At 38.1% G+C, this 23,156-nt stretch overlaps 2 protein-coding genes across 9 annotated transcripts in view; one reads left to right on the top strand and one right to left on the bottom strand.

Annotated features, from left to right (window-relative positions):
* The window catches only part of JMJD1C (jumonji domain containing 1C), a 305,528-nt gene extending 303,969 nt beyond the window's left edge, over positions 1-1,559 (top strand). For all 6 annotated transcript variants that reach the window (XM_032607635.1, XM_032607631.1, XM_032607630.1 and 3 more), the window contains 2 exons: positions 257-388; positions 650-1,559. In XM_032607635.1, the coding sequence (XP_032463526.1) occupies positions 257-388; positions 650-739 (222 nt within the window). In that variant the 3' untranslated portion in view covers positions 740-1,559. The remainder of the gene's footprint in view (positions 1-256; positions 389-649) is intronic.
* Positions 1-23,156, bottom strand: part of NRBF2 (nuclear receptor binding factor 2) — a 49,655-nt gene that overhangs the window by 5,226 nt on the left and 21,273 nt on the right. Inside the window, exons 2-7 of one of the 3 annotated variants that reach the window (XR_004346114.1) lie at positions 19,222-19,306; positions 14,757-14,797; positions 12,378-13,423; positions 7,987-8,042; positions 5,572-5,664; positions 1,632-1,769 (exon numbers count right to left, since the gene is read on the bottom strand). Coding sequence is in view for 2 of the 3 variants with exons in the window: in XM_032607638.1 (XP_032463529.1) it covers positions 12,713-13,423; positions 14,757-14,797; positions 19,222-19,306 (837 nt within the window). In the remaining variant the exon portion in view is untranslated. Of the gene's footprint in view, positions 1-1,631; positions 1,770-5,571; positions 5,665-7,986; positions 8,043-11,845; positions 13,424-14,756; positions 14,798-19,221; positions 19,307-23,156 lie in introns of those variants that run through there. The other 2 variants (XM_032607638.1, XM_032607639.1) reach the window with 2 other exon arrangements.

The following is a 23,156-nucleotide window of genomic DNA, read 5'->3' as shown; positions in this document are numbered from 1 at the left end:
GGATCTGATTATCAGCCTCACTGAAGGATTCCTGGAAAAGTTCTTTTCTTTGCATCGTTTAAAAATATTCCATTTACATGAAGCTTTTCAGTGATAAACTTTCTCATAAAGTGTGGTGTTCCACTTTGAAATGCATTTGATGTTTTGGAGAAAATAAGTTCTCTGGTGAATTGTCTCTTGTTTCAGCAGACAACTTTGCTTCTCTTTATTCCCACCTCCTAAAACTTATATTTTTCTGTTTCTGTTTGGGGAATAGGTACAGAATTTTCACAGCTGTATTCAGGTAACTGAAGACTTTGTGTCTCCAGAACATCTAGTACAGTCATTTCATTTAACACAAGAACTGAGACTTTTGAAGGAAGAAATCAATTATGATGATAAGCTACAGGTAAGAGATGAGTTTTCTAACTAGCTCCTGTTCTGCAGGCTTTTTATATTCAGAATTATAAAACATGCATAACAGCTTAGGCCATCATTGCCTAGTTTGTCACATTAGGATAACAACCAAAGATTGGCGCCAGTATTTAATTATATGACTAATTTTAACTTTTGGCTTGACAGTTCTGTTTTTTTTTTTAATTCTGATGCAGTTTTCATTTGTTAATTTATCTCCTGCTGAAGTGATCAGAAATACCAACATCTCTTTCAGGTTAAAAATATCTTGTATCATGCAGTCAAGGAAATGGTGAGAGCTTTGAAGATACATGAAGATCAAGTAGAGGCTATGGAAGAAAATTAGGTGTGGTCCAGTTTGATGTTTTCAGGCCATTGAACTGGAATTACTTACTCTTGAACAATGATATGTATGTACACTGACTTAAGCTTCATAAAACCATCAGTGCCAAGAAATTCTCTTTGTAGTAATTACTTGTTACTGACACCACAGCAGTATAGCGTAAGTCACAGCTCCTGTGATTCAGTGATATTAAAACAAGCTTAATTTTAAAGCAGCAATTCATAGCTGTTTTTGTATTATAGTGTATATGATGTTTGTGAAAATGCCAGATTTAAAATGATGTATTTATTTTTGGAAAAAAATACAAAATTCTATGCTATATTGTTGATCAAGTGTAAATGTGACTATGTACAGTTTACTAAAATAACTGATATTTTTCACTACATTGAGACAGTTACTGTGAGAATAGGACACAAAACACCAGCTATTGCCTGCATTTGGGAAACTGCTGAATCGCACAGCATACATGTCATAATTAGAAAATTACTGCCAAATGACTGTAAAATTTGTAAAATATAAAGTATATAAAGTAGATACTAAATACAGACACTTCAATATTTTGTTGAAGCTATTGACTGTACAATTAAACATTTTCAAAAGGTGTAATTTATTTAAAATTGTCTCATTTTGGTAAAATTTATGTGAACTTTTAAAGCTAAATATTAAACTTAATATGCTATGTAAATATATACATATATACATTTAATGATGTATTTTTTTAAAACATTGGCTTGCTTTTATTTGTTAAAGTGCAAGTGTTACATATGGCTTTGTAAAGTTGAGAGGGGTTTTACATTTTCCATTAAAAGGACTTTATCAAAAATTGGCTAGTCTAAGAGTTCTCCATCTTGATATGCCTATTACTGGGGGCTTCGTCATCATCAAGGTGACTTACCAGCATTTTCTTGTGATACAGTGTCCTCTCCTGGAACATTTCCCTCTTGTCTTTGATTCTTGTAAGCTTCTTAAGCTTTCTTCAGATGTTACACGTCGTCACAAGTAAGTGCCTCCACTTTCTTGTCCTATGGCCCAGCTAATGAATACAGGCAACTCCAACATTTGTTATTTGTGAATAAATACATTTAGTTGAAAGAGGGACTCATACATTAAAGTCATGATCATGAGAGTATGTGATCATAACAATATCAAATAAGTGCTCTTCGCCGCAGAGATGCTGTGGCAGGGAGAGGAGAAGGAGAGAGTGGGGGCAGGTGGCAGAGAAGAGCCTGCAGGCAGCCAGCCTGGGTTGAATATGAGTTCTGTTACTTACTGTGTGACCTTGGTAAGCTGCTTTAATTTGGAGTCTTGGCTTTAACAGCTGACTCCCCGTTACCAGTTGGTTGCTTGAGGCTCACATAGTCCTACCCTAACCTTACCTTTTGAATTTTACTGGAAATATGTAGCCCTCCACTGACACCTGCAGGATGTTGAAGGGATGGCCTTTGCTTATCTATCTATCTGAAAGCACATAGCTTAAAAGAAAAAAACTGGTAGCCTGAGTTGTGACCTTGTAAGCTGCTTGGTTTTTATCCTGTTGCTTGTGTCCACCATTTTTTAGTTCCACGTAGGCTGTTATGCCACCCTCTACTCCAGGCAAGGTGCAGCCAGGAATGTGAGCAGTTGATTAAATTTCACGTTAATACTCTACCTGGCACAAGGGTTAATGGGATGGATAATAACTACTTGGCCAGTGGTTTTAAAGGGGGGGGCGGGGCTGGTGAGTAAGTGCATCTTTTGTAAGATTTTGACTTTTTAATACCATTTTTCCACAAGTGCCTCAACTCATTAAATGGTATGTTTTGCTTAAACGTTTTTGTATATTCCGTCGGATTTAATTTTGATGTGAAATTAATTTCAAGCCCATGATACTAATTCTGGAATAGACCATCTCCTTCTGGTCCCCTAAAGTCTGCCAGGGGCCCAAAGTCTTTGGTGGTTTTCTTCCAAAATGTTTTTGCTTCTCTTGCTGTTGTTTGAGCCACTTTTAAACCATCCTGCAACCCCTATAGAATAGCTGAAGCTAAGGCAGATCAAGCCTGGCAGTGTGGCTTTCAGAGAAAACTCATCTGATGAGAGTATGCTGTCTATTGTCTGAATCCCATGCTAGTGAAGGGGTTGGGGGCAGGGGGAGTGGAAGAGAGGACCATAAAGCTTGCATCAATCATTAAAGATATCCTTTGACTTCTTATAAGGCTGGGGAGCTGTTATTGGTCCAATTTCTGATGGACAAATTCCTCTGACCATTTACTTTGTCCCCTCCATCCGGTTGGCTCAGATGCTCCTCACATATGAAAGCATCTGAATACGTCCATTTCTTCCAGACAGTGAAGTACTATTAAACGTGTAGAATAATTTGAAAAACTTCAAGATCAAGGAGACTTTATAAAGGAAAACTTGTGCTGAATATTTGGGTCCCTCCTATTAAATTTATTCTAATGTCATTTGAACCTGAATATGAATTCCTTTTCCTGATTGATAAATTACTACATGCATGGCAGAATTTCTCTTCCGCCATGCATTTTGGGATTGTAGCACCCATAGAAATCATCATCTAGTTCTCTGTTACTTCCCTTTGGTAGATAGGGTATGGGTTTAACGTTATCTAGGTAAGAATAGTGAGCGTCAGAAGAAAAGTGTACTCATGTACACATACTATAGATACAGCATGTTCTATTTCTAGATGCCATTCTGTCAAAGCCCAGACCAGATCAGGATTTTCAGCCATAGAAGAGGGGAAAGAAAATGACAATTAAAATCCTACAGCTGTTCAGTATACAAAACACAATGAATTGGGGCGTGTAACAAGTAGCCAAGATACAAAGGTATATGCCACCAACCCTGTCACCAACATTCAGACTCAAACCTTTCCAAAGTCCAGAATTTATGACATTCCTGGCTATCCAATAATTAGGTTAACCTTGACGGTTATGTCTTGAAACCACATAGAAGGTACAGGAACTGAGTAATAGTAAAGTACTTCGGTTATCACAGTAATCAGTCTGCCTCTTTGAATGAAAGCAAAGTGACTTTCAAACAAAAATGAAATGTTAGTAAGCTCTGGGTCACTGGCTGCATACAAAGTGGCTTCCCTTTCTTGATTGGGGAAATTTCTACAGCTGACTTAAGCTGTTCAGTAAGTTCTCTGTATATGAGCCAAGCAGCTGCAGCTAAGACTGGAGAATTGTCTGTGTTTTCTGTGCTTTATCTATAAAAAGGATCTCAGCCCTGGGGTCAGTGGTGGGTATTGCAAGGATCCGTGTTGTACGTGTAGGTCAGAGCTGGACTCCATTTTGCAAGGTGGTATATTCTGAGGGACACATTAGGAGTTCAACACTGTTTTCCTGCCCGCTAGATCTTGAATCTAGATTTGACAAGTGAAAGATATGGATAGCTGGGTCAGTGAACAAATGGAAACGAGTAAGTGCAAAATGAGATGGGAACCGACTGCTTTCCCAGGAGAGCTCCTATGTTCTCTGCCAGCACAGTGAGGATAGTAACAGATTCACAGGTCCTATCAAACTATTGTAGAACACAGTACAAAAAGCAAAGAATCAAAGGTAAGTCATACAGGTTTAGTAAGTGGAAGAAGTTCATGATAAAGGGCATGCAGGGATCACTGCCCCCAGGCCACACAGAGCATGAGAGGTATAATACGTGTGGACATTTTAGGATAGAATTTATTATGTGTTTGGCACTGGTAATATGATAAATTATTCCATTAGGAACCTCAGGATTGTGCCATCAATGCTAAATACTATGTAACAAGTACAGTAGATCATTGCACAACACAGGCTTAGGGGCTCTGACGCCCACACAATCGAAAAACCACATATAACTTTCTAGTCAGCCCTCTGTATCCAGTTTTGTGTCCAAGGACTCAAGCAACGTGGATCGTGTATGTTGTACTATAGAATTTACAGGAAAAAGTCCACATAAGTAGTCACACAGTTCAAACCCCTGTTCAAGGGTCAACTAAGGTGTAAAACACATGGAAAAGGTGTAATATATATTGCCTGGGGTTAAGGAAGGCTTCAGAGAGGTGGCAGTATTTGTACAATGCTTCAAGGAACAGAAAAAAGGGGACAGAACAAATGTTGGGGACATATTAATTTGCCTTCGGCCCTTTTCCATAGACACATTAGCTGTTTGAGACTTTGAACATACTTCCAACAGTGACTTGACAAAATCATTTACTCTTAAACTCTTGTTCTATAAGAGGAGAGAGGGGTAGGAGCTGCTTCTGGGACTGCCGTTATAAAAGGTGAAGGATTCGGTTCAATAGAGACCTTCCAGGATATGTTATGGGCAAGGAAGTGTAGTCTCATCTCCCCCATATTCTGCAGTTAAGAGTAGATTATTTTCATATCAAACACCTGGAGACACTATGATCACTTGAGGTACTTTTCTTAACTGAAATTTTAGCCAACCTAACATTTATTATGTCCAGTCGTTCCTTTAGAAATTGGTAACCATATGTGGCATATAGGGGAAGTTTTCACCAAAATTTTCTAATAACTATAACTTATTCTTTTTGCAGAAACAAATGTTGAACAACACTTTGTTAGCGAACTTTTTCCAGATAGGGGAAAAGCCAGCCTACAACCTTTTCCAGCCTATAACCTTTTAGGAAAGGAGACAGAATCCCACTATACTTAATTCCTAAAAATCACAGCACTGTGCAAAAAGTCCAGTAAAACCCACGGGACTTAAAGGGGGGCGGGAATGGGATTTGCGCATAACATTGAAAACCTTTATCAGAAACATATTTTAAAAGGCGGTAGTGGTTTTACATAGGCTAAATATTTAAGAAACAGATTACAAGTGTGGCACTTTACCTTGAAGAAGACTGGAGGTTTGCTTTGGAAGTGGGCGTCCGAAGGGTTGCAGCTTGTGACTGAGATATTGTGAAGTGGTGGAAGGAGGGTTATCTGAAATTAGAGGGAAAGCTGTAACACCAGATCTGGACGGGTATGGCTTAATACCACCGGGATAGTTCAGCTGCCATACTTAAGTTTTCTCTGCAGTCAAAATTGCCTCTTAGGCAAACATAAAGTTCACATTACTCTCAAATTGTTCCCTATATATTAATCACGCTGGGGTATATCTGCCTTTTCGAAACAGCTGAACTGACTGTACAACAAAAGACTATTCAGATCAAAGCTTTCTAAAGCCAATGAACCCATAGGATTTCAGAAAGTTCTAGGACTAGTATTAAAAAGTTGCAACATCCGTTTAGTTGGTTATCAATGACTTAGTTATCCTGTCACACACCCTCCCAGAGGAGAAATGAAAGTAGAAATTAAGCCCATTTAAATTGAGCCTGGTGACAAACGATTATGTATTCTAAAAGAAATGTACAAGCTCCAGAAATTGTACAGTCATGGGAAATTGCTGTTCATCCTGGTTACTGGATCTTTGAGGCACTACATAGGACATATTGATGTACTGTACTCTGCTTTCACATGCTACCTGAGTTAGGGAGAGTCCACATTTTGGTCTCAGCATTCCATTCACATCTTTCCAACCATTAGCAGTTCCACTACTGTCAACTAAACACTGGGGAGAAGGGTTTATTAAAAGTTAGGGATGACCACTGAGTCACCCTGAAACTGATTTTTAAAACCTCAGGAATTTAAAAAATTGCTTCATCTATTTTTTCCTGATTTATCAAGATAGGTGAGTACCAACAGTATAAAGAACTGAGGGTAAAAGCGGGTGACCACTCTATTGGTTTACCTCCCACAAATCTTTATGCGTTTTTTCCACTTTATGGAGCATAGATCACGTGTTATATAAAAACTGGTATTATGTTAGTTGGAAAAAAATGTCATTCTAACATTTAAACTAAGTATTTCTAATAGCTTTATAATCCCACAAACAGATTTATTATCGCATACCATGGAATGGCAATGAATGCTGTTTTTCAGCTGGGCGGAAAAGTTGAGCCATTGAGCCAAAGTCCAAATCGCTGTCTTGAATTGTGATCCCATTCATTCTCTTGCCAGTTTTGCAGTAAATGAGTTATGTTTAAAAATTTAAACAAATTCCTCGAGTACTATATTCAACCTTAAAGACCAAAGAAAGCAAAGGTCCTTCTAGAATTTACCACAATACTCAAAAGTGTTGGGTATTTAAATAAATGAAAATTGGTTTGTGACCTTACTGCTGCCTCTACAGAACTTTTAGTTTTTACTCTTGAAACTAAGGAATTTTGTGGTAGTGGTTAGCATCTGTTTCAAATACCTGGGCCCCTCCCTGGACAGCCATTTCCTCATAAGAACAGGGAAATAATCTGATCTAAAGCTAATAAAACAACCTACTGGTGGCAACAGAGGCCCTGGGACTTCATTATACTCTCAGTACTGAGACTTCTTTAGAGAATTAACTTCCAGGGAAGATAGGCCTGAAAGTCATCTGGTTCCTCAAATCAAGAATCCCCTTTCTCAGACCACAACCTCCCTTTCTTCTTTCTAGAAGCTATCTTTTACCTCTGGGAACCCCCAATGAGGCAGGCATTAGTCCCTCAATCCTACCCTACTCACTAATCACCTAAACTTATTGTATCCTTTGTCTTCCTGGACTCTATTAACCTTCAAGATATTTGTATCCTGGACTCTATTAACCTTCAAAATATTTGTATCTTGACTCCTTCACCTCTTTTCCTTTTGACATGCCCAGAAAACACTCCCATTTTTTTCCCAATTTAATGTCTACCATAGAGAAACAAACGAAGGACCACAAAAACTGGCCCCAGCCTTACCAAGACTTTTTTGGATACTGAGCCAAATATTTTCCATTTCTCAAGACCAGGACCTGACCCTGGCCCCCTCACTTTCAGGAAATGGGGGGAAGGACAATCCATATGCACCTCCCCCAAATTTCCTCATGTGTGTCTTGCCATGATCTGATTCTGACCAAGCTTACTCAGTTCTTCCCATTTCTGACTCCATGCCTTTGTTCTTTACCTAGGAAGCCATTTCCCCATCCTCTGACCACATCACTACTTTCATGAAGGCTACGCTACTTATTTTATAGTTTTAGTGGCAGAAGGAAAGATGGATATTTATTATCTGGTGCCTGTATTTCAGATGACACTGATTTAAATATTTTTGCCTATACATAGCTATAAAACCACTCTTGACTATGAGAGTATTTACTGAGAATATTTACTAGAGACCAACTAAGGATTTTTAAACTCTGCAGCCCACCACAAACTCCTTCAAGTGAACAAGAACCAGAAAGTTTCTCACCGTCCACTAGATGGCACTGTTGGTCTGCGGTGACTCTTAGAAGGACTGGCTTCCAACTGGAACAAAATAGACAAATTCTTAAAACAGTCATGCCACTTGCTCTGGCAGAGGTCTCCAATTAGGCTACACTGGGATTATGACAAAATATGATAAAGATCACTGTCTAGAATGATTCGATAAATAACAGCTATTATTACTAGACTCTTCAAATAGGTTATAAACACACCCTATAGCGGACTGCCTTACACTTTTTTTTTTTTTTTTTTTTTTAGTATTCTTTTAAAACAACAAAACTTTAATCACAACTCCTCACAGATGAAAAGGGATAACACAGAAAATGGACATTAGGGTTTTCTGCAAGTGCTTGTAAGGACAAGCTCAACTTTCATCAGGTGGTCTCCAACTTCTCCTTGGGAAGCAGAGTAGCTGGGGTGCAGTGGTATAGTATGCACCTGAAGAGAAATCTGAATGACTAGGCCCCTTGGCCACAGTAGGAAAACTAGACAACTCAACTGGGCCAGTGTGGCCCAATAGAAACAGCACAGGACTGCTAGTCAGACCTCTCTTCTCTTGGCTCTGCTCCCAATCTGGCATAAAACTTCATGTAACTCCTAACCTTCTGGGCCTCAATTTCTTTTTTTTTTTTTAATAAAATATAGGTTTAAATTAAAGGTCCTAAGAATTATAGCATCCAAAACATATCAAAACAAAAAGTTACCAGCCAAAGCAATCTTGAGAAAAAAAAAAAAAAGCTGGAGGTATCATGCACCCTGACTTCTGGACTACACTACAAAAAACTACAGTAATTCAAACAGTATGGTACTGGCACAAAAACAGACGCAGAGATCAATGCAACAAACTAGCTCAGAAATCAACCCATACACATATGGTACTGGCACAAAAACAGACAGAGATCAATGCAACAAAATAGCTCAGAAATCAACCCATACACATATGGCCAATTAATCTACAACAAAGGAGCAAGAATATACAGTGGAGAAAAGACAGTCTCTTCATTAAGTGGTGCTGGGAAAACTGGACAGCTACATGCAAAAGAATGAAATTAGAACATTTTCTCACACCATGTAAAAAAACTCAAAAGACCTAAATGTAAGACCAGAAATCATAAAATTTCTAAAAGAAAACAGGCAGAAAACACTCTTCGACATAAATCATAGCAACGTTTTTTTTTTTTTTTTTTTGGATGTCTCCTTAGGCAAAGGAAACAAATGAGACCTAATTGAATTTAAAAGCTTTTGCACAGCAAAGGACACCACTGACACAACAAAAAGACAACCTACTGAATGGGAGAAAATACTTGCAAATGTTATGACCAATTAGGATTATTAATATCTGAAATATATAAATATTTTTTTTTTAAAAAAGGGACTGAAGACCTGAATGGACATTTTTCTAAAGAAGACAGATGAACTTCCCTGGTGGCGCAGTGGTTAAGAATCCACCTGCCAATGCAGGGGACACGGGTTCGATCCCTGGTCTGGGAAGATCCCACATGCCGTGGAGCAACTAAGCCCGTGCACCACAACTACTGAGCCTGAGCCCGAGTGCTGCAACTACTGAAGCCCATGCACCTAGAGCCTGTGCTCCAGAATAAGAGAAGCCACTGCAATGAGAAGCCTGCGCACAACGAAGACCCAACGCAGACAAAAAATAAATTAAAAAAAATAAAAATAAAGACGACATATGGCCAACACATGAAAAGATGTTCAACACTGCTATTCAGAGAAATGCAAATCAAAACCAAATGTCACCTCATGCCTATCAGAATGGCTATTAAATGGAATATTACTCAGCCATAAAAAAGTAAATTTTCTGCCATTTGCACTAATATGGATGGACCAGTAGGGTACTATGCTTGGTGAAATACATCAGATATTATTATTATGTTACCGCTTAAAAAGATAAAACAAATGAATATAACAAAACTGAAACAGACTCACAGATACAGAGAACAAACTACTGGTTACCACTGGGGAGAGGGAAGTGGGGAGGGGCAAGATAGGGACAGGGGATTAAGAGGTACAAACTACTATGAATAATATAAGCTACAATGATAGATTGTACAGCACAGGGAATACAGCCATTGTTTTATAATAACTTTAAATGGAGTATAATCTATAAAAATGTCAATCACTATATTGTACAAATGAAACTAATACTGTAAATCAACTACACTTCAATTAAAAAAACAAAAAAGTGCTTAGAAAGTGTTAAAAGCTGAAAGATAATGTATCTAACATTTTGAATTGACTTACCTAGAGACAAAATATTTGCATTGTTTCAATAACTCTGTGTTAAAACACTAGGGATAGACAATGGCTTGAAGAACTATTTTGAAAATATCTTCTTATTCCCCCCCGTTAAGCATGGTTTCCAAAGTATGGATTTACATGTGGTTACCATGGCAGTATAGCTAAAACTGTTACTACATACTAATTTTCTGAAAGAAATGTTTGTTTTTGTCAACATTCTGTGAAAAGCTAAAAGAACTCAGGACTATGCTTTCTAATGCCCAAATAGTTTATCTGGGTTCAAAAGCAAGAGGCCATCACGGAGTAAGGAAGGACAAGAGTCTACTCCCCTTCCAGTACATGCATCATTCACTTTGCTTTAGCGGAAGCAAGCTTTCCTTTAAACCCCTTTCAGGGCCTTAAGCTAGACAGAGAAGAGAGAAGAACATCTTAAAAACAAACCTCAGCTAGGAGATGAGGCATGTGCCCTCCTGTGGAACAATTAAACAAGTGTTTTTGTTTTAAGAACCTACTCCATGGAGACACTGCTAGGCTGCTGCAAAGGTACCAAGTCATCTGGTCAAAAGACACATACATTCTATTGACAGACTCAAATCCCAAACCTAAAAACAAGATCAAACAAGAGGACTAAAGAGTGTGAATAAAAGCTTCAAAGACAACTGAAAAGTAAAATTAGTCCATTTAACATGAATTTAGCTAGTGGAAATGCATAGAAGAGGGTCCTGCAAAATACATGTCAAACTGCTAAAACTAACGAGAGGGAAGGGGGAGGGGAGACAGCAGAGGAAGAACGGGAGGGTGCCTTACAAAGTGTTCATGTCAAAACATAACAAAGCTCATTTTTAAAAGTGAAATGGCTATGCTAATAATAGTTTATTATTGGCACAATCTTTCAAATCTCAAGTTTCATAAGGAAGGTTAGGCAAGCAAAGTATTCTCAGAGTCTAGGGTACTACAACACTGAGATGGACAATTAACAGAGATTAGAACTCTTATGATATTTTAAGAAACTAGTTTAATTTGGGTTTCATCTGCACCAAGATGAGACACAGGAAAAAAGTGACTTCTGCATGGTCATCCATCTCATCGTACTTCTGCTAGTTTCATCACTAGACGTGTGAGCCCAACCCTACCCCCTCAACCCAATTGTCCCCGATTCCCTCAGGACAGGCGGTATGCTGCTCGCCCATATTTTTGCCTCCCCCACAATAAACTAAGTCTACGCTTTAAACACACCGAGTGGCTTATACCCAAAAGTTTCACTTAGGTCTTCGTCTTCCCCTTCCCCTCCTGGAACATCACTGGACTCTGCATAGAGGAGAGCGTTCATGTAGTGCTTTGCAGCCTCTGCTCTGAAAAGCGGGCACGTGCCCCAGAATGGCCGCCGCCGGCCAGCCCGAGCCTTTCCGTGTGTGCCAGCCCAAGAAGGCTGGGAACACATTTAAACCTCACGAGCTCCCATGTTCTCTTCCACCTTGGTTGCAGGGGTAACTGACTACAAAACGCTGAAAAAAACCTTTGACATACCAAAGTAATCGTCTGACAGAATGTCTTCAAATTCATATTCAAAACTTCCAACACAGAAGCCATACAAAACTTGCTCTTTATCTACCAACCACATTCAACGAAGGTATAAAATACAATTACTTTATTGATTTCTTACAATCAATACTGCCAACCAGCATTACTTCCACTCATGCATCATTAAAAACAAAAGGATATTTCCTTGGTATTTTCAAATGATGCATTATACAATAAACAAAAAAAGTTAGAACTTAAAATGCACCCTGATTAATTATGTAAACTGGTAATTTTTAAAAAAAGCATAACTAATAATTTGGTTCCTTTCTTCATAAAATGGAAATTTAAGTATTTCTCCTGATAGTCTTGAGGTTATCATTAATGTTACGAGTAGTGCAAAGTGTGGCACACAGTTTCTTCTAGAAAGGTGTGTCTTACACACCTTATTAAACAAAGGAAATGTGCATAACAAGATGCATACAGTCAATGCATGAATAGAAAGCATGTTTCAAATACAAGGTACCCCTCAGGCAACCATTATTATTTAGGTTTTGCATTATCATTTATGGCATTATAGATTAATTACACATAACATACTTTTATACATTTTAACCCTGAAGAAAAATAATTGTTGCTTGAAAAAAATTATTCCAGGTAGCCATTTGGTTTGTATCAGGAGAAAGTGAACCTCCAAGAGTTTAGTATCTGCCAAGTCTGGAATCATTAGCTCGAGTCAGTAAATCCGATGCGCGATATACTTCACAGTGACTGTTTCCGAGTCTTGTCAATGCCTCTTCTCCGCAGGATGCTGGGTTCAGCATCTCCGGGACACCCTTGCATGTGGTTTTCCCTTTTTTTTTTTTTTTTTTTTGCTGGATTAACTGTATTACCGTATTATTTCCTCTTTTTCACCTCTTCTATGGCCTTCCATTTTAATTATTCATAAGTCCTTTCAGAATATCTTCAGAGAGTTCCATGAGGGGAAGTTCTGGAGATGGAAAATCCAAGGGAGGAAGATTGGGTATTGGAATATCCTTGGCTTTCCCAGTATTTGACGCAAACCTCTGCCAGGTTGAAGAGGCTGTAGCAGTTTCTGCATGTGGTGGCAAGCTCCATAACTCTGACTTTTCTACAAAATCAGCATCGACGTCAAGCTCCTTTTCTATCGGGCCTTTTAGAAGTCTGGCCTTTTCAGCCTTTAGCTGTTTGTTTTCTCTCCTTAATCTTTCATTCTCAGCCACGAGGAATTCCACATGCCTCTTCAAATCTGCAATTTTGGTTGCCTGCTCCTCTATAATTGTTTTATCATCTTTTGGGGCTTTGCTTCCAATGCACAGCTCTGTTGGCTCGCTCTTCTGCTGAAGTAAAAATAGTAGTGTGTCTGGATCCCTGTCAAAGACCCCCTGAATTTCAGGCAAGTGTTTCTCTGTGGAAGGGCTATAATTCTGAGAGAGTAGGGGGCTCTGGCTGTCTGCGTCCTCAGCAGAGGGTCTGTGAGATGCCTGTAGCTGGGCAGCGGCATCCTTGTCTGTGCTCTGCTGGGCTTTCAATCTTTCCTCCCGCTTTGCCCTCTTCCATCTCTCCTGGATGAGGAGAAGCTGTTTCATGTGACTATCCCTTTGCAGTTCCAGTGATAAATGAGCCTATTACACAGAAGGAAAGGTACAATTTAACATTTTAAGTCGCTTCAGTAATGTCTGGTAAATACTATTTCAGTATCTTCTTTTCTGAATAACCCAATAGCAGTTAAAATTTTTTATTTATACTGTTTGCAATTCAACAGAACCTCAAACACTTTTCAAAGTAACTAAATCTTTCTAGGTAAGTTAACATTTTCATTCATAAACAAAATACCATTCAAGAAGTCAGAAGAAGTCCTATTCCAGTTCCAATCGACATGGTGAATCAGACCGTTTTTGAATGTGCCTTTCCCATCTGCAATGCTATTTGTACTCAGCTTAAAATCAGAAAACTTTCCTATTTAGACTTTAATTCTACAACTAGCTAAAGTCTCGACGCAGGTCTACATTACATGGCTAACACAAGCAGTTCTGGACAGTCAAAGGGAAGTGCACAGAATGGAACACAACTTTTAAGTTCTCTTCGTTCAGTCTGAGGAACTGGTATGTTTTCCCTGCCACTGATATCCCCTCAGATCTCCTTAATTCAATTAAACAAACATTTACCAAGTAACTCCTGTGGACCTGCCACTTTTATAATCAGGAAATCACCTTTGGATAAAGATGTAGCTTTGTGTAAAGGTATTTTAAAAACCTAGGCAGGCCCTCCCCAGACACAGAAGACAATTTAAAGCCATTGGTGAAACAAATTTAAAAGTACCAGAACTGCTTAGGAATTTAGGAAAAGACAGGTCTGGATTTAAATTATCTTTGACAAGCAAAGGTAAGGCCAACTGGTTTCCCCTGGGCCAGGCCTGCTTACTTACTGTGAGCTCATGGTCAAATGAGCTAATGATCAGGAAAGGCACTAACAGCTCTCTAAAGGACACGCCTGGCAATCTAAGGTCTGTGAGAAACCCCTAGAAAAAAGGGCAGCAGTTTCTGCATGCCATCAACAGCAGTTCACTTCGTTTTATTTTTTATTTTATACTGGAGTATAGTTGATTGACAAAGTTGTGTTAGTCTCAGGTGGATAGCAAAGTGATTCAGTTATACATGAATCTATCCTTTTTCAGATTCTTTTCCCATTTAGATTATTACAGAGTACTGAGTAGAGTTCCCTGTGCTATACAGTAGGTTTTTGTTGATTATCTATTTTATATATGTAAAATATGTATATGTTAATCCCAACAGTACATTTAGTTTTAATTTCCTTTCTGAAGTACTCATCTCTTCCCCATTTTATGTATTTCTGACTGCAGTGTTTTGGGAGGAGCACAATGCTTTATTTTATACACAATTCAAGTCTCCACAGAAAATCCTTCTAACGCTTGTTGAAAATATTGAAGTGTCTTACCTGCTCAGACTGTGTCAGCTTCATAGCTTCAGAAAGATACGCTGGTTAAAAAAAAAAAAAGAGACACATTATGTGTCGTCATTTTGTTATCAAAAGGTCAAACAAAGAGTTTTAATACTCCTCATATGACAAAGAGAACTGGTCTTAGAAGCAATTCTGCTACATAGTTACCCTATTCCCGAAAAGGATTTAAAAAAAAAAAAAGGGTTCTTAACTTCTCCATAAAAAATATCAGTGGTAATCAAATGTACATATTCCATACTTCACCTTGGAGGGGCTGGTTCTTTTAAATCAATGTAGATTTCACAGTTAAGGAAGTAAAGATGGCATAATCAGAAAAACAGAATTAGGTAGGCTTAAAATTAAACAAGAACCTATCAAATTCCTATTACTCAAATTATGCTCACAAAAATATCAAGATATTGACTATCAATGACTTTTTACCCACATGAATACCTAAACTATCATTTTGGTCTCCTATAGAACTACTTTTATTGAATTGTGTCTGAGCTATACTATCAGCCTACTGTGAATCTGGTAGTTAAAAGCCCAAAGAACTCACTGACATATTTATAATAAGTAGCTGCAGGCAGTATTAGGACATTTATGAAAATGTCACTGTAAAAATCCATAACTTTCCTCTCTAAGCTGACTGCTAGAACGCTGAAGGCCATGTTCCCCTTCAAGAACTCATGATGCATTTTGTGAACTACCAGTCCTCCCCCATTTTATCTTTCTATGGATTTTATATTTTGTTGTATTCCTCTGTAAGCCCTTTTATATCTTGCTGGAACAAGACAGGGTATAAATAACAAGTATTATTAATAATAGGTCGTGTCCAATTAATCCCCATTTTTTTATCTCTTGCTCACTATAAACTTTTTGGCATCTCTCATACATTAACTTCCTTCTTGCCTTTTCTCCAATACTATAGGCACTGCTTTCTGTCTAATCTTAATCCAAATATTTTAATGATTTCCTGAGTTCATCACTTAGAACTGTTGTCTGCCAGGTTCTATCACAGTCTTCAAGACAGACTAATTGGATGCTGCCTCCACATCAGAAAACAGAGTTGGTTATATGGCCTGTGCTCCAGCCATACCTACATTTTCCCCTCAACTTTTTGTCTTATTAAGTCTGTATAACTGCATACAGATGACTTCTTTTCCTTTTGTTCATGTGTAAGTCTGCTGAGACATTCTATCTCTTACTGTGATTGTGTGGATTTCCCTAGACATCCCTCCCATTATTCTGTGTACATTTGCCTCCCTGTCTGAAATACAGTTTGCTTTAAATCCAGTTTCTTAACACATAGAACAGTTTCACAAAACCAAGCTTAACCCAAATGCAGTGCCTCCCTTTGTAGAACCTTGAAACTATAACACGACAGAAGAAGATACCCAAGGACACTGAGTTCCCAAAGCTCAGAGAATTCAAAAAGAGTCACACTGTCATTTAAATTATTTCCCAATCTTAAAATCTGGGTCTTAAAAGTTATTTTAAAAGAAAAAAAAAATTTTTAATCTGACTGCATGGTAATGAGTTTACCCCAGAGCCACAAAAGGAACAAATGCCCAAGACAGAAATGTAGGCAGAGAATACTTATCTCAGAAATATTTAGCAATGTGGTTAAACTGCTTTCTTCAATTATGATACAAGGCTAATATTTGAAGTAAATACTAAGTAAATGATGAAGAAAAGGAATTAAGAAAATCTGAAGAATCTATCACTTCTTAAAATAATAACATTTACTATCAAATACATATAAACAATGTACCCTGAGGTCTGCTCATCTTCTGAAAAGTTCATTTTGAGTTCTAAGCATTGTTAATGCCTATGATTAACTTCCCATTTAAGCTTTTGCTCTTTTTCGAAATCCACTTAGAAACTGGATTGCATTAAGACTGGTAAGGGAGGACTTCCCTGGTGGCGCAGTGGTTAAGAATCTGCCTGCCAATGCAGGGGACACAGGTTCAAGTCCTGGTCCAGGAGGATCCCACATGCCACAGAGCAGCTAAGCCCGTGCGCCACAGCTACTGAGCCCGAGCGCCACAACTACTGAAGCCCACGTGCCTAGAGCCCATGCTCCGCAACAAGAAAAGCCACCGCAATGAGAAGCCCACGCACTGCAACAAAGAGTAGCCCCCATTCGCTGCAACTAGAGAAAGCCCGTGTGCAGCAACAAAGACCCAACGCAGCCAAAAATAAAATAAATTTATTTTTAAAAAAAAGACTGATAAGGGAGAGTTATAGAAAACCAGTTACAGCTGCTAATCAAGGATTTAAAGCAATAGGGTTTAAAGCAATAATGCTGAATTCTTGGTAGTTTATGGCTTCTTAACTTTTTTTCAATATAGAGCGGTAAAAATGCATACACCTCCTCCTCCCCACCTCCTGCCAGATGTAGACAGCTTTCTCCTTCTGGGTTGGGTATCTCAGTTTATCAAGTAACCTCTTTATTTCTATATATTTACAAAACACTATCAGAACACTACAAAGTGTAGAGGATATGAGTCCTTAGCTGTGTAGTCTCGGGTAAACTGTCTCAGAATCTCCTCTGATCTTGAACAGAGGCCCCTTCTTTTGCCCTTAAATTCTCTCATTTCAGGCTTTCATCCCACCAGTCTTTCTCAGATGATGACCTTTCCCTGTTTTGTCTCTAAAATGACTTCCAAATACTAAATTCCTTCCTCTCAGGATACATTTACATCCATACCTCCCAAAACACCTCTGTTCGAGCCCTAGATGTAAGTCAATTTAGAAAACACTGAGCTCATTCTAACCACATTAATTTTCAAACTAGCACTACATTCACAACTCTACTCTGAAACACAACACAAGGCTATTTTTAACCAAGTCTAAACTCCAAATCAAATCCGCTGGGTGGGATTAACTAATCACACTTAAAGTTGTATCTCCATAATTAGAGCTAATGGGATCCAACAGACTGCCTTTATCTTTTCTTTAGATACAGAGAAAGGGAGAGAAGAATTTAAAAGCCCAACATTAATTTTAAGTCTTCAAATAAAGACAGGGATGCAGGCTAGGAATGAAAGAAACTTCTCTCTCTTTTATGTATTCAGAATATCCTACCAATCCAGAGACACTGCTTTGGGAAAGCAAATGTTCTCCTTACTTGCTGCAAGTAATAAATCCTTCCTTCTTGGCGAGGGGCGGGGGCAGAATATCCTACCAATCAACACACAACCTAATGCTGATCAGTCTGTTATTTATGTGTAGCCATGACCACTCTGGATTATTTAACTAAATGTAGCATTTCACTGCAGCATTCATGTTTTTTTTAAAAAATAGTATAGTACACTTTTTTTTATAGTGACTATAAATTTAACAATTTGATTCATAACAAAATATGGCTTATGAAAGATTTAAAGAGCACTAGCTGCCAAGTTTAATGTTGTCTAAAGCTCCCATAAAATTCACCATAAAAATCCACAAAGATTTATGGGATGTATACAATGCATTCAGCCCTACAGCTGAAGGGGTACACTTCAGTAGCAAAACTAACTCTTCAAAAATAAGACGTGAAATTTTCTCTGAAAATTACTGACTTGTAGGCAAAAATCACTGACATAGAAGTACTTATCAGGAGGGGCAGCCTCTGCCAGGAAAAAGCAGGACTTGGATCATGGTACTGGCCTAGAGGGGAGGAAAGCGCCTTCCTCCAGCGGAAAGAATATGGGGCTCGCTCTAAGACAGGCAGCCACTCCACCGTAGGATGAAGCACCCCCGCCCCGAAGCTTTTAGGCTACTCAGCTAACAGAAACCAGTCTGTACAAACAGACCCTGAAGATCTATTTCTGAGTTCAACATATGCTAGCTTGTATGACTCGGATAAAATTAGGTGTTTGGTAAGAATCCAGTAATTCTAAACTTCATACCTAAAAGAAGGTCATGAGCAGCATGGTACTATAGGCATGAATGTATAGACGAAACATTCAGAAGGGAAGCTAAAGAAAGGCCACAGGAAAGAGTTTCAATGGATTTTGTATTATCAGTATCTTAGAAAACAGAAACTCAGTGAAAATTAATGGCTGCAATTAAATTGGATATTACTTTCAAAACCCAAAAAAGCTAAATATTTGAAATCCAGACTCCTTCTCTATAACAACTAAGATGAATTGACAGACACTTCTTGGAATCACTTCTGTCTTTGGGGATCCTCAGGCTCAGGAAGCTGTGTCCAGGAATCATTTATGAATACGGCATATGCAATCTTCTTGATTTAGAAAGACTGGGTTAGGAGGAGCTGGAAAATCTAACACACTCACTTGAAAAATAATTCAAGCTGTGTTCCAGTGGGTCAGTAGTATCAACCTGGTACATGCAGGGCAACAACACATCATTACTCTTGTGACTTTCATTCTAAATAACGTGTTGAGAGATACTGGAAAAAAGAAACTGCCCTGAAGTTTTAGACTCAGTATTTCTTAAAAAGAATACTCACCTGCAGCCTTTTTGTGACAAGAAATAGCCTCTTCGTATTTCCCTGCAGCTACTAAACGATCTGCTCGTCTGCTCTGTTGATGAGCCTAGAAGACAAACATTCCTGAGTTCCTCTTACTTAAAAAAAACAAAACTTTTAAGAAGATATAATGCTGTTTGTTGCCACACATCAAACCATTACGGCTGTATCTAAAACTGGGGAAACCTAATGGGTAGTATCTGAAAGGACTGGCAACTTCTCTCAATTCCACTAATAAACAATCGAGGTTAACACTAGCCACCAACTCCTTCAGGGAACATTCTTCAGAGATAAGCCAAGGGCCATCATCAAATTGTTACTCAAAATGTATATTTTCTTGGTTTTTAACTCATTCTTCCTTTTCAACATTAAAGTTGCTATTTATGTTTTCAAGATAAAAAGTTTGTACATTATACAGTTGAGGAATTAATGATACCAATATTTAATGTTATGGTGGAGATCTTTTCAGGTACAGCTCACCAAAACAACAAACTCAAAGTCCTGAAAGCAAATGGATTAAATAAATAGTCATTGGTCTCCTTACATTTGTGTTACATTTCAGAACTATTACAATTTTGTGAATGTGTTTCATCTCTTACATAAGGAGGTCCATAGACTCACAGTGGTCACATATCTTACATAAGGTTATACAGTTAGCAGGCAAGGAGAAAGCAATGGTCAGCTGAAGTCTTCTAACTAGTGTAATGTTTTCCTCACTAACAAACTCACAGATAATTTAGCAAAGCTGCTTAAAGTGAAAAAGCACTATACACCTATGTTCACAGCAGCATTATTCAGAATAATCAAAAGGTGGAAGCAACCTAAGCATCCATCAATAGATGAATGAACAAAATGTGGTACATACACACAATGTAAAATTACTCAGCCTGAAGAGGGAGGAAACTGACACATGCTACAGCATGAGCTTTGAGGACTTTAAACTAATAATGAAATATATAATAAGCCACTTGCAAAAAGACAAATACTATATGATCCCACTTAATGAGGTATCTAAAGTAGTCAAACTCACAGAAACTGAAGTAGAAAGGATAGTTGCCAGAGACTCGGGGGAGAGAAAAGTGGGGAGTTGCGGTTCAGTGGGTGTAGAGTTTCAGATTTACAAGATGAAAAAGTTCTGGAGATCTGCTGCATAACAATGTGAATATTCTTAACACGACTGACCTGTACACTCAAAAATTACAGACGGCAAATTCGGGAGTTCCCTGCTGGTCTAGTGGTTGGGATTCGGTGCTTTCACTGCCGTGGCCCAGGTTCAATCCCTGGTCGGGGAACTGAACTTCCTGCAAGCCACATGATGTGACCCCAAATTATTTTTAATTAAAAATTTAAAGGCAGAAATTTTTATGTGTACTTTACCTCAGTTTCTTTTTAAAAAGCAAAAATCAAATCTGTGTGTCAGGTGTGAAATGATTTGTGTTGAATGCTTTTCAAAAAATGTGCCACTGATGCCTCATAAAAATACTTCAGAAAATCACTTTTGTAACTGAGATTAGAAATATTTGCAAGTTTACTAATTATGCTCAGTGTAAAACAGAGGTGAAGACAAAAGTAGGGAACAGTACACTTCTAGCAATGCATGCTGTTTACATTTTCCCCGTTTCTATTTTTGTAAGGAAGAGGCAAGCAACACTCTTAAAAGAAAGATTATTCCTTTCAATTGTTTCAGAGGCTTTTTATTCTTCAAATAGTAATTAAACAAACTTTTTCTCTAAGTCTCAATTTATTCCTAAAAATAATAATGGATAACCAGAAATGACTAAGGGCTTAAAATATAATTTTAACCATGGAGTCCTGGATTTGAACAAAAAACATGTTCTTAACACAGGAGTATTATATAGTATCCAGAAATGATACAGATCTTTTGGGGAGAGAATGTACATAATCAAGAAAGGTAAGTTATGATCAACATGATTCCTCTAAGGAATGTATTCTGAGCATATAGCTAAAGCAAGTGACAATCAACAAGGTTCTAGGCACATGAAAAAAAAAATAATGAAAGAATCTGCATATGCCTTTACCTTTCTAAGCTTTGAAAGAAGCCCTATTTAAGAGACAACCTTCTCTGAAATCCCAAAGTACTTCCTAACTAGGATGGCACAGTGCAGACATAGTAGCCCTACCAAGAACCTGGGGCACTGGACTCAAGTTCTGTAATCCCACTAAACCAGCCAAGTTATCTCATCCTTCAGGGCCTGTTCCCTCACCTGTAAAATGATGGGAGTTAGATCTGTGCTTCTCAAGTTTTAATGGAATCCAAATCACTGGGTAATCTGGTTAAAATGCACACTGATTCAGAAGGGCTTGAGATTCTACCCAGGTGAAGCTGAAGCTACCGGCTCTTGGACACACTTTGAGAAGCCGGGATGAGATGCTCTCTGAGGTTACCTTATTCTAACACTGCCTCTAGTCTCTCTGTCCAATGACATTAATCATTTTCTACCTTGTACTATATTTACGAAGCTCCCTAGTTAAACTTCAAGTTCCACAATAGTAGAATAAATTTTTTTCTTTTTCATATTCTTTTCCATTAGTTTATTACAGGATATTGAATATAGTTCCTTGTGCTATACAGTAGGTCCTTGTTGGTTATCTATTCTATGTATACTAGTGTGTGTCTGCAAATCCCAACCTTCCCCACCCTCTTTCCCCTTTGGTAACCATAAATTTGTTTTCTATGTCCGTGAGTCTGTTTCTGTTTTGTTAATAGGTTCATCATTTGTATCATATTTTAGATTCCACATATAAGTGATACCATATGGTATTTGTCTTCCTCTGACTTACTTCACTTAAGTATGATAATCTTGAGGTACATCCACGTTGCTGCAAATGGCATTATTTCACTTTTTTATGGCTAATATTCCACGTGTATATATAATACCACATCCTTATCCATTCATCTGTTGATGGACATGTAAGTTGTTTCCATGTCTCAGCTATTGTGAATAGTGCTGCTATGAACATAGGGGTGCATATATCTTTTTGAATTGGAGTTTTGCCCAGATATATGCCCAGAAGTGGGATTGCTGGATATGTTAACTCTATTTTTAGTTCAAGAAACCTCCATACTGTTTTCCATAGTAGCTGCACCAACTTACATTCCCACCAACAGTGCAGAAGGATTCCCTTTTCTCTACATCCTCTCCAGCATTTGTTATTTGTATACTTTTTAATGATGGCCATTATGACTGGTGTTAGGTGGTACCTCATTATGGTTTTGATTTGCATTTTTCTAATAATTAGTGATGTTGAGCATCTTTTCATGTGCCTATTGGCCGTCTATATGTCTTCTTTGGAGAACTGTCTATTTGGGTCTTCTGCCCATTTTTTGATTGGGTTTTTTAGTTTTTCGTTATTGAGTTGCATCAGCTGTTTAATTATTTTGGAAATTAAGCCCTTCTAAGTCACATAGTTTGTAAGTATTTTCTCTCATTCTGTAGGCTGTCTTTTCATCTTGTTTATGACTTCCTTTGCTACGCAAAAGCTTCTGTGTGATTAGGTCCCATTTGTCTATTTTTGCTTTTATTTCTATTGCCTTGGGAGACTGCCCTAGGAAAACACTGCCACTTCAGCGGATGTTTTGCCTAGGTTCTCTTCTAGGAGTTTTGTGGTGTCACATCTTATGTTTAAGTCTTAAAGCTATTTTGAGTTTATTTTTGTCTATGTTGTGAGAATAAACTTTTTCTTGAACACCAAAGAAACAAAAAGTTCTCAAGTGGTAGGAACAGGACCTCATGGCTCTTCCAACTCCCCAAAAACTTCCCCATGTAAAATCCAATCTCTGATCACGCTGCCAACTCAGGAGTTATATTTCATTTTAAAACACACACCTGCTTTAGGTTATCTGGCACCACAGCAATCAAATTCCCTATTAAAAAAATACAGGTCCTACACCAAGT

Source organism: Phocoena sinus, chromosome 16 (genome assembly GCF_008692025.1).
Source record: "Phocoena sinus isolate mPhoSin1 chromosome 16, mPhoSin1.pri, whole genome shotgun sequence".
NCBI classification, from domain to species: Eukaryota; Metazoa; Chordata; class Mammalia; order Artiodactyla; family Phocoenidae; genus Phocoena; species Phocoena sinus.
The sequence above is the reverse complement of the archived record's forward strand: the minus strand, read 5'-3'. Positions and strand labels throughout refer to the sequence as shown.